This window comes from Erinaceus europaeus, chromosome 12 (assembly GCF_950295315.1).
Source record: "Erinaceus europaeus chromosome 12, mEriEur2.1, whole genome shotgun sequence".
NCBI classification, from domain to species: domain Eukaryota; kingdom Metazoa; phylum Chordata; class Mammalia; order Eulipotyphla; family Erinaceidae; genus Erinaceus; species Erinaceus europaeus.
The window spans coordinates 77,844,076-77,855,212 of NC_080173.1; the positions used below are offsets into that span (position 1 = coordinate 77,844,076).

General features: G+C 41.4%; 1 protein-coding gene across 7 annotated transcripts in view; it reads right to left on the reverse strand.

Annotated features, from left to right (window-relative positions):
* Positions 1-1,989: 1,989 nt before the first annotated feature.
* Positions 1,990-11,137, reverse strand: part of SLC6A4 (solute carrier family 6 member 4) — a 50,744-nt gene continuing 41,596 nt past the window's right edge. For 6 of the 7 annotated variants that reach the window (XM_060204091.1, XM_060204089.1, XM_060204090.1 and 3 more), the window contains 2 exons: positions 6,654-6,821; positions 1,990-2,628 (listed from right to left, as the gene is read on the reverse strand). In XM_060204091.1, the coding sequence (XP_060060074.1) occupies positions 2,554-2,628; positions 6,654-6,821 (243 nt within the window). In that variant the 3' untranslated portion in view covers positions 1,990-2,553. Of the gene's footprint in view, positions 2,629-6,653; positions 6,822-7,715; positions 7,843-11,137 lie in introns of those variants that run through there. The other variant, XR_009553150.1, reaches the window with a different exon arrangement.

Sequence of the window (11,137 nt, forward strand, 5' to 3'; positions counted from 1 at the left end):
ATATCTTTACCAAGCAAGTTCTTAAAATTTTAGAAGTCACTTGTCCTTAAATATGGTGCCATTTCTGTGATCTTTCAGCATGCTAGAAAGCAATTAGAACGGAAATATGGTTGAAGAAGGAAGGAAAGAGTGAGAACTATGAAGGTGGGTCAATTAGGGACATTTAAACTTCCCCCCTCCTCTTTTTCCTTTGATATTTGACAAATTTCTTAACATCTATAAAGGAAATACACTGTGAAGAAAAGCAGTCAGAAATCGAAAGACAGACAGGCAGAAATTGTTGAGGGGAAAAAAGTCAAGAGAGGAAGAGCTATAATTGGCTGAAAACTGGCCTCCATTATGTGAAAGTTTTTTTTTGTTTTTTTTTAAATATTTTTTAATATTTATTTTTATTTATTCCCTTTTGTTGCCCTTGTTGTTTTATTGTTGTAGTTATTATTGTTGTCATTTTTGTTGGATAAGACAGAGAGAAATGGAGAGGGGAGGGGGAAGACAGAGAGAGGGAGAGAAAGATAGACACCTGCAGACCTGCTTCACCGCTTGTGAAGCGACACCCCTGCAGGTGGGGAGCCAGGGCTCCCATGTGAAAGTTTTTTTACAAGGTTGTTAGGATTGGATTTGACTTATGTAGTAAACTGAGAGATATAATTGACTAAGCTTTATTTCCTTGAAGATTTTGATAAGGAAATCTTACACTGCAAGGTAAAATTTGATTCTCTACCTATGCTATGCTTCTGAGAATCACAAGCCACCAAGGGCCAAATTTACTCGTGTGTTAAGGGCTTTACATGGAGTGAAAGGGTTCTTCGCTTAACTAGCCCTTTTTCAATCAGTCTTAGACTCTTAAAAATAATCCGAGGACCCACAGGACTATCAGGAAGCATGTAGGGATTAGGGAGGTCCATTTAAGGCTAACCAGGACTGTCCAGTTACTTGAATTGAGGATGAGCTTGATGTAGGTCAAGTATCTATACATCTGAGAGAGCTAAATTTTTCCCTCACTTCAGCTAAATAGTCTAAATGGTCAAACTCAATCACTTGAAATGCACAGAGTTTAAACCGGATAGTAAACTAAACACAAAAGATGCTTTTTTTCTTTTGCCTCCAGAGTTATTGTTGGGGCTCATTGCTTGTACTATGAATTCATTGCTCCTGGAGGCCATTATTTCCATTTTTTTGTTGTTGTTTTTGTTGTTGCAATTATTGTGATTGTTGTTGGATAGGACAGAAAGAAATAGAAGGGGAAGACAGAGGAGGAGAAAACGAGAAGCTGCAGGCTTGTTTCACCGCTTGTGAAGAGACCCCCCCCCCACAGGTGGGGTTGTGGGGGCTTGAACCCAGATCCTTATATTAGTTCTTGCTCTTCGCACCATGTGTACTTAACTCAGCCCCCATCCAAGATGCTTTTTTTATTTTTTATTTTTTTTATTTTTTATTAGACAGAGACAGAGAGAAATTGAAGGGAAGGGGTGATAGAGAGGGTGAGAGAGAGACACCTGCAGCCCTGCTTCACCACATGTGAAGCTTTCCCCCTGCAGGTGGGGACTAGGGGCTTGAACCTGGTTCCTTGCGCACTGTAGTGTGTGCGCTTAACCAGGTGCACCACCGCCAGGCCCCCTCAAGATGCTTTTTTTAAAAACACCCATCTTCAAAGTAGTTAGTTCATAGTCAAGCCTTAGTGACTAATGCAGTAGCCCAGATGTGCCCGTACAATATTATCTGGACTATTTATAGAGAAAGACAAGACACCACTGAAGTATGGCAACTGCTGAAGGCTGGTCCTCAGGAGATATGTTGGCTAAAGTGTCACTGGAAAAGGAGAAGGTTGTAGTATAACTATATCCTTCAAATAATAACATACACCGTTTAGTAGGTAGAATTTGCTAAAGTAGGAAAAACTAAAGGAAATATGTATCATTTTATAGTTGACCCAAAACTGTAATGGAAATAAGGATACACTGAAAACACCAGTACACACAGACACACATGTTCACATGTACACATTATTTATCTTCTTTCTCTCCTGATTCCACAGCAGCACACAGAGTCGAGGGTTATAGTAGATTCCAGCTATAGAATTCTATGCTATTCAAAAAATATATGGCTAGTGAGAAGCATCCCTGTTTTCTCCTACATGATCCATGCATTCATGAACAGTTAATGCTTGAGAAGCAAACAGATGTCAAATACCAATGATCATTACAAGAAATGATACAGGAGACTTTTCACAGACTTGATTCTAAACCTAATTCTGATTATATGGCGGTATTCACTATCCCTTACACAGCCTTACACATCCAAAATGGGCCAGTCCAGCTTCATCACAGAGTCTAACATGGTAACATGTCCTGGAGATTTCACAGAAAATGGCAGGAGGCCACAGGAATCTGGGCCTCATAGTCTTTCAGGATTGTGTCTCTTATGAAGAAGTTTCTTTCATTGTCAGGCTTAGCTGGAAACTCATTAATTTAGAGGGGAGAAGGTGAGGTGTAACTTCTCAGAACCAGAAGAAGACTGTGTTTGGGAAGCCATTTCTTTCTGGGGGAAAACATTTCACACAGCGTTCAGGCGCATGTCCCCACAGGGAATTTCTGTTGATGTTTCCGGAGTAATACTTTTGATAATACGCTGTTGGTAAGAAAATGGGATATAATAAATGTGCTTGTAATCTCATAGCATTGCAAAAATATTTCAACATTAATATTAGAACAGTTTACATAGCATTTAATAAGTCGGAATTGTCTCATTGACTCCCCCCCCCAAAAAAAAAGTAGTTCCCAATTTACTTGTTCTCAAATAAGCATGCAAATGTCATCTTCAACCCAAGTGGTAATACACTAGGTAAGGCTTGGAACTTGCTACTATGGGGTTCTAGGATCAGTCCCCAGCATTGCATGTACCAATGTGATACACTGGCTCTCTCTTTAAAAAAATAAATATTTTTTAAAATGTCATACCCAGGAGCTATATGCATCCATAAATCAATTAAGAAAGGCATGGGGGGGAGGCTGGGCTGGGTGGTGGCACACCTGGTTGAGCACACATGTGACAATGCACAAGGACCCAGTCCCTACTTGCAGGGGGAAAGCTTTGCGAATGGTGAAGCAATGTTGCAGGTCTCTCTCTCTCTCTCTCTTTCTCTCTCTCTCCCCCCTTACCTTTAGATTTCTGGCTGTCTCTATCCAATAAATAAAGATAATAAAAATAAATAAAGGCATTAGGGGTTAGGTGACTCAGCAGGTAGAGCACATGCTCTCCATGCCTGAGGCCCTGGCACCACAAGAAAACGCCAAGGGGGAATTCCAAGGATGGTGGAGAGAGACTTTGGTGTTTCTCTTCTTTTCCCCTCCCTCTTTTCTACCCTGCTTTCTTCCCCCCCCTTCTTTCTCCTAATATATATATATATATATATTTTAAATGTTTTTGGTAATACATCTGTTTATTTATTTTATTTTATTTATTCCCTTTTGTTGCCCTTATTGTTTTATTGTTGTTGTCGTTGTTGGATAGGACAGAGAGAAATGGAGAGAGGAGGGGAAGACAGAGAGGAGGAGAGAAAGACAGACACCTGCAGACCTGCTTCACCGCCTGTGAAGTGACTCCCCTGCAGGTGGGGAGCCGGGGTTCGAACCGGGATCCTTATGCCGGTCCTTGTGCTTTGTGCCACCTGCGCTTAACCCGCTGCGCTACAGCCCGACTCCCCTAAAATATATTTTTTAAAAGATGATGTTTAATTGCTTCAAAATTTCTTTTCTAAAATGTATATGTTTATTTGGTCATCCCTGGGGTTTTCACTGCCACAGGCTGACTTGCTCAGGTAGTAACAGAAACCAGAGTGCCGAACCTTTCTCCAGTTTGGTGGGGGCTGGGCTCAAACCTGGGTCACATACATGGTAAAGAGCACACTATCCAAGCTAGCTTGCCTATTATTAGTGACCGAACTAGAGAACCAGAGCAGAACTCTGGTACATGTGTCTGGATCTCATGCTTGTGAGTTCAATATTTTATCCACTGTACCACCTATCTCCCAGGCTGCTGCCTCATTTCCTCCTGCTTCATGTTTACTGTGAAATATTTCAGGAAGACTGGTTGGTTTCATGTTTAAATTTTGCTTCTGAAGGTCATAGCTAGCACATTTTAGTTCTCAGCTCATTAGAGATTACAATCCCTTCTAGTTTTTCCCAAATACCACTCACTCCCTAGCTTTGAGTTTGGTCCCTACAAAAGCATTCAACTGCAAACTTGGAAGTGGCTAGAAACAGCAACAAAACAAGTAAAACCTCAAGCACTTTAAATTCTGGTAAAGTGAAGTACTTATTGCATTGCTAGAAATCTTGATGGTTTGAACTATGCATCACAGAATTAAAATGACAAACCATCTCTTTTTTTACTTCTAGCATCTGTTTCTATATTATCAAACTATTAACACTTTTGAGAATAAAGAAAAAGGGCACCCCAAAGTAAGAACTGCTGAGACCAACAATTAGAAGATCGGGATTCTGGGTAGGGGGCTAGACAGCATAATGGTTATGCAAAGAGACTGTCATGTCTGAGGCTCCAAAGTCTCGGGTTCAATCCCCTACACCACTATAACCAGAGCTGAGCAGTGCTCTGGTTAAAAAAAAGAAGAAGAAGAAAAGAAGATGATATGGATTCTGAACCTCTGTGTGTTCTTGCGTAAGTCAATGAAATGAGGAAGTTCTGAGCAGTGTTATTCCCAGAGTTGATATTTTTGCTAATAATATCTGCTCATCTACCTTACTAGGTATTTTGAGATCAAAATTAGATAATTTATATAAAGATGTTTTGAGGAGTACACAAGAAATTATAAAATATGGCTATTAAAAATTACTCATTTTATGTTTAAGTAAATTTAATAATGTCTATTAAATAACAGGTTTAAATAAATACATCTTAGATTATTCATTACTGAAATAAATCTTGCTATAGTGATCATTTTTCACTCCAACAACTTGAGCTTAAATTGTAATACTGTTGCAACATTTTATTTATTTTTCAAGATTTATTCATATGCTTATGAGAGAGAAGGGAACAGAGGGAGAAAGAGCATCACTCTGGCACATATGATGCCAGGGATCAAACTCAAGACTCTATGCTTGATAGTCTAATGCTCTATCCCCTGCACCATCTCCCAGGATGCCTATTACAACATTTTAATCTTCAAATTAGCACTTGTCACAGTGCTCTTAGGGAAAGAAAAAAAAAGACTTTCCATCATAATCGCCACTAAAATAAAATTTTATTTACACTAAATAAATAAATATATAAGAATAAATAAAATTTCCACTAAAATAAAATTGTATCCATGCATCACAGATATGATGTCTATACCCAAAGCGCTTCTCCAATAAATTCAGAATGTTCCACAGGGCCAGTGAGATGGCTCATCTTTGCCACATACACAGCCCAGGTTCTAGCCCTCAGTGCCATGGCACTGGGGCAAGTTTTGGTGCTGCAGTATCTGTGTGTATGTCTCTATCTCTCCTTTTTTAAAAAAATATTTTTATTATTGGATAGAGACAGAGAGAAACTGCAACACTACTTTACCACCTGAGAAGTTTTCCCTCTGCAAGTGGGGACCAGGGGCTTGAACCCGGGTCCTTGTGCACTATAATGTGTGTACTTAACCAGGTGTACCACCACCTGGACACTATCTCTCCTTTTCTATGTGAAAAAGTCATCCCGGAGCAGTGAAGCCCCGGCATCAGCAACTATTAGAATGCTCCCAATACCCTAACTGTATGCTGGAGTGCACCCATATTACTAGTTCACCTTTCTGCCTTTATACTTAAGACCTATGGTGGTGACAGCCACTACAAGCCACTACGTGGTATAAGCATAAAAATATGTAAGAGGGGCCTGGGTGGTGGCACACCTGGTTGAACACACACATTACAGTGCATAAGGACCTGGCTTCAAGCCCCTAGTTCCGACCTGCAAGGGGGAAGCTTTATGAGACAGACGCATGCGCTAACGACTGCGCTAACGACTGCGCTAACGACTGCGCTAACGACTGCGCTAATGAGGCACCTAGGGGGAAGCTTTATAAGTGGTACAACAGTGTTGCAGGTCTCTCTCTCTCTCTCTCTCTCTCTCTCTCTCTCTCTCTCTCTCTCTCTCTCTTTCTCTTTCTCTCTCTCTTTCTCTCTCTCTCTTCTCTTCCTCTCCCTACAGTGTTACAGGTCTTGGTATCTCTCTCTCTTTCTCTCTTTCTCTCTCTCTCTCCCTTGCCCTCTGTCTTCCTCTTCCCTCTCAACTTCTGTCCCTATTAAAAATAGTTTTTTAAAAAATATATATAATATTAGATTCTCCTGGGGCTCTACCAATTTCATTTGGTGGACTTCTCTCTTCTAAATAGAACATAACATTTTCTCCTTCAAAAGGTGATCAGTCTATAAAAATAAATAAATAAATAAGTGACCAGTCTAACAGACTGGCAAGATAGCTCAACTGGAAGGGTGCTTGCTTTGCCTTATGAGGCCCAGGTTTGAGCCGCTGGTAAATCACATGGGAAAACTATAGCACTTAGACACACACACACACACACACACACACACACACACACACACACACACACACTCTCTCTCTCTCTCTACCAGTCTGAAAACACATACCCCCACACTAGTACACACCTCCTTAAGTGTCCCTGGGGTGGTGATCAGTCGATAGACGATGTATGTGGGGATGCAGATGAAAGATGAGGTTCCTATGCAGTAACCTAGGATGATGCTCCAGTGGGGATAAGTGTACTGGAAAAGTCGAAGCTGTGGTGGACTCATCAAAAAGCTGCAAATGATGAACTGAAATAGAAAATTCAAGAAACAGTCAGAGTCTTAACAATATCTGTAGAAAGAGAAGCAGTTCTCATGACTCAGGAAATCCCCCCAGATGCAGTATGCACTAACTTGAGCTCAGACACAGAGAATGCACCAATTTCTGCATCTGAACTGCCACAGGAAACTAGGCAGGAGCTTATCTTGGTTCTCTCCTCCCTGGCCCCATCTCTAGCCCAGTAGTGGGGATGCCAAGGTCTCAGAACATTAGGGCAGATGGTAGCACCCCCCTCAGGTAAAAAGAGAAGAGCTGGCCTCCATTAGGAGAGGTTTTAGACTCCTGATGTGGTCAGACAGCAGAGGAGTAAACTGCATGACCTTTTTTCTTTTTCTTTTTTGTCTCTAGGATTATTGCTGGGCTCAATGCCTGCACCACAAATCCACTGCTCCTGTGGCCATTTTTTTTTCCTTTCCTCTTTCTTTCTTTCTTTCTTTCTTTCTTTCTTTCTTTCTTTCTCTCGATAGGACAGAGAGAAATTGATAGGGTAGGGATAGAGAGGGAGAGAAACATACCTGCGTTATGAAGCAACCCCCCTGCAGGTGGGGAGCCGGGGGATTGAACCAGGATTCTATTGTGGGTATGTGTGCTTTGTACTAACCTGGTGTGCACTAACCTGGTGTGCCACTGTCTAGCTCCCCTGGATGACCTTTCTATGGCCTCTGCCAGTCCTATGGCTTCATCTTTCTTTCTCTTTCACACAAATTTTGTTCACTTTCATTTCCTTTGTCATTTCTTAACTTCTGGACAAATGGGAGGTATTTTTAAAAAATTATTTATTTATTTATTCATTTTAACGAGAGAGACACAATAAGAAAGGGGGTGGCAGTGAGAGACCAGAGCACTGCTCAGCTCTGGCTTACTGGTGGTGCTGGAGATTGAACCTGGGATCTCAGAACTTCAGGCTTGCAAGTCTTTCGCAGAGCCACTTCAATGAGGATGGCTCTGACACAGTCACTCCAGGAAGGAATGGCTGCCTGCCTAGGCCTCCTGATAAAAGAAGAAAAAGAAGGGGAAGAAGCACTCGGTACACTTTTGACTTGAAAATGTAGTGACGTTTCTAACCAAAATTTTCATGGCATGCTTCCAACATTCAGTTTATGAGTTTGCTTATTCAGTTTGGTTTCTGGTGAGAACGTAAATATCATTTTTTGTCTAGTAACCACCGTGCTGCAATTGTTATTGCTCTTGATTTAATTTAATTTTATTATTCCATAGTCATAAAGAAGACAGTAATGTAAATTATTTGTGTGATTAAATGTCTATTTATGTCTTTTTTTTCTTTGTCTGCAGGTAATATTATGGGAATTTTTTTAAACACACATTCATCTTCTGAACAGTGTTATCCGAAGGCCAGGAGGAAACTTTCACAACAGGAGCCTAGCCAATCACACACCTTTCTCTGGATTTGCTCTCCGCACCCCGGCTACTAAGGAAAATAGTTTCGGGAGAGGGAAGGGGGAGGATCCAATTAGGACCCATCTATGCTATAAGTCATTTCATGCCAACATGGCTCAGAGAGGTCTTGGGTTCTTGCTGAGCCACTAGATGCTATTTTACACACATCCCTCACACATTCCAACCTTCAGTTTGCCCAGAGACAACATTTTCTTCTTTCATAACATGGCTCCAGTGAAAAGGAATATAAGAAAAAATATATCTGTAAACTATGCATTTTTTACCACATCAGGCTCTAAGAATCCAGAGTAGATACAGGAGGTGGCACAGTAAACCAAGTGTTGGCCTCTCAAGCCTGAGACCTCCAGTTTGTATCACATATGACACAATGATGTCCTGCTTCTCTCTCAGAAATTAATAAATGAATAAATAACTAAATATAAAGAAAGAGAATGAGAGGCACCACCTGTGTGAGGTGATGCTCTGCCCTCTCCCATCATTTAAGAAACAGATATTGCAGTGCAGCGGGTTAAGCGCACATGGCGCAAAGCACAAGGACTGGAGTAAGGATCCCGGTTTGAGCCCCCGGCTTCCCACCTGCAGGGGAGTCGCTTCACAGGTGGTGAAGCAGGTCTGCAGGTGTCTATCTTTTTCTCCCCCTCTCTGTCTTCCCCTCTTCTCTTACTTCTCTCTGTCCTATCTAGCAATGATGACATCAATAGTATCTACAACAACAATAAAAAAGGGCAACAAAAGGGAAAATAAATAAATATTTTTAAAAATTAAAAAAAGGGAACAGACATTGCATGGAAATAGTAATAGTTCAATTACTGAGTTTCCCCTTAAATTTACCATCTGTGAGAAGCACCTCATTTTCCTATTCAAATCACAGTGCTAGATAGCATTCCCTCCCTGGTGGGAAGGTAAATAGAAAGGTAAATAAACATGGCTTCTGCCCTTAAGGAACTCATCCAGTGCTTCTCTGATAAATAAGTGAAAGTGGCTTTGGAGCACAGAACATAGAGCATGTTGGCAGGATACAAGAGGTCCCTCAATATTGTTGGATGAGCTGGGACAAGGAGTCATTCAAAACCAAAGACAAAAAAATCTAACAAGCCTTGGCTCCTAAAGCCTTAAGTAGGGCCAGCTGAAAAGTGTTTTCCAGTTCTTAAGTAATACTACTTTTAGGCATATAGCCAAAAGCATTAAGACGGGCATTTAAAAGCACATGTGTGCCCTTATATTCATAGCTCTACTAATCACAATAGACAAAGTATGGGGGGGGAGAAAAAAAATGGAAGAGTTTGAGAGTCAACCCAAGAGGTGGCTCAGTGGCTAAAGGATAGACATTGTATATGCTAGAATGATGCTTTAGTTCTCTCTTTCTTCCCCCCCTACATAAATAAATCTTTTGGATCTGAGAGGTGGCATAATGGATAAAGTCTCAGAATCTCAAGAAAGTTCCGTTCCTGGCATCAGATGTGCCAGAACAGTGCTTTGGTTCTCTTTATCTTAAATGAATAAACAAACAAATTAAACTTGGACTTGGGTGCTGAACCACACAGTAGAGGATACGCATCATGTACTAGAACCAAGGTTCAAGTCAGTGGTCCCCACCTACAGGGTGGGGGGGGCTTCATGAGTGGTGGAGCAATGCTGCAGATGTCTCTCTATCTCTCTCTCTTTCTCTCTCTGTATCTCACCCTTTATCAAAAGAAGGTTGAGCGCACAAAGCACTCAGGTTCAAGCCCCCAGTCCTCACCTGCAGGGGGAAAGCTCTGCGAGTGGTGAAGCAGGGCTGCAGGCTTTTCTCTCTCTCTCTCTTTCTACCCATCCCATTCTCCCTTGATTTCTGGCTGTCTCTACTCAATAAATAAAGATAATTTAAAAAAAGAAAAAGAAAAAGAAAATTAGTGGAGGGGAGGCCCCCAGAAGTGGTGCAGTCATCATGGAGACACCAACCTCTAGTTATAACTCTGATGTCAATAAATAAATATTTTTTAAAAATTTAAGTAAATTATGGAAAAGCACCAGGGATTATATAAATTAATAACTCATTTATGTCAGTACTTTCACTATTTTTATTTTGTACTTTTGCTTCTAGTACTTGTGGGCTAGGTGGTTCAGACCAACTCTCTTTTTGTCTTTTTTTTAATTTTTATTTTTTACTTTTTGCCTCCAGGGCTATTGCTGGGGCTCAGTGCCGGCACTACTATGAATCCACTGCTCCTGGAGGCTATTTTTCCACTTTTGCTGCCCTCGTTGTTTATCATTGTTGTTGTTATTATTATTGTTGTTATAGCTGGATAGGACAGAGAGAAATGGAGAGAGGAGGGGAAGACAGAGGGGGGGAGAGAAAGACAGACACCTGCAGACCTGCTTCACTGCCTGTGAGGCGACTCCCCTGCAGGTGGAGAGCCGGGGCTTGAACTGGGATCCTTAGCCAGTCTGTGTGCTTTGCACCATGTGTGCTTAACCCACGGCACTACCACCCAGCCCCCCCAACTCTCTTTTTGAAAACTAAAATATCTGGATCTAAGAATATGTTTTTAACTCATCTAAAAGAATCAGCTCACTGATAAGAAAAGGAACAATCAGGCCCAGATCTAAAGAACGCTGGAGGGAAGAACAGGCACTGGAGCTGCTGGGTCCTGAGAACAGTCACTGCTGGGGGCGAAAGTTGGCTTGGGGTTTGGAAACACATAGGACCCAGAGGCATGGGAGTCAGGGAGGGATTCTGGGACACAGAGACACACTTGCAACACAGCAGAGCAAGAATGAGTTCACTGTTTATCTAGTGAGTTCATGTTAAGAGATGTGGGTACAAAAAGTGCAAGACACAAATGGCCCCTGGAGGAAATCAAAAACAAGATGCAGAAAGGGCTGG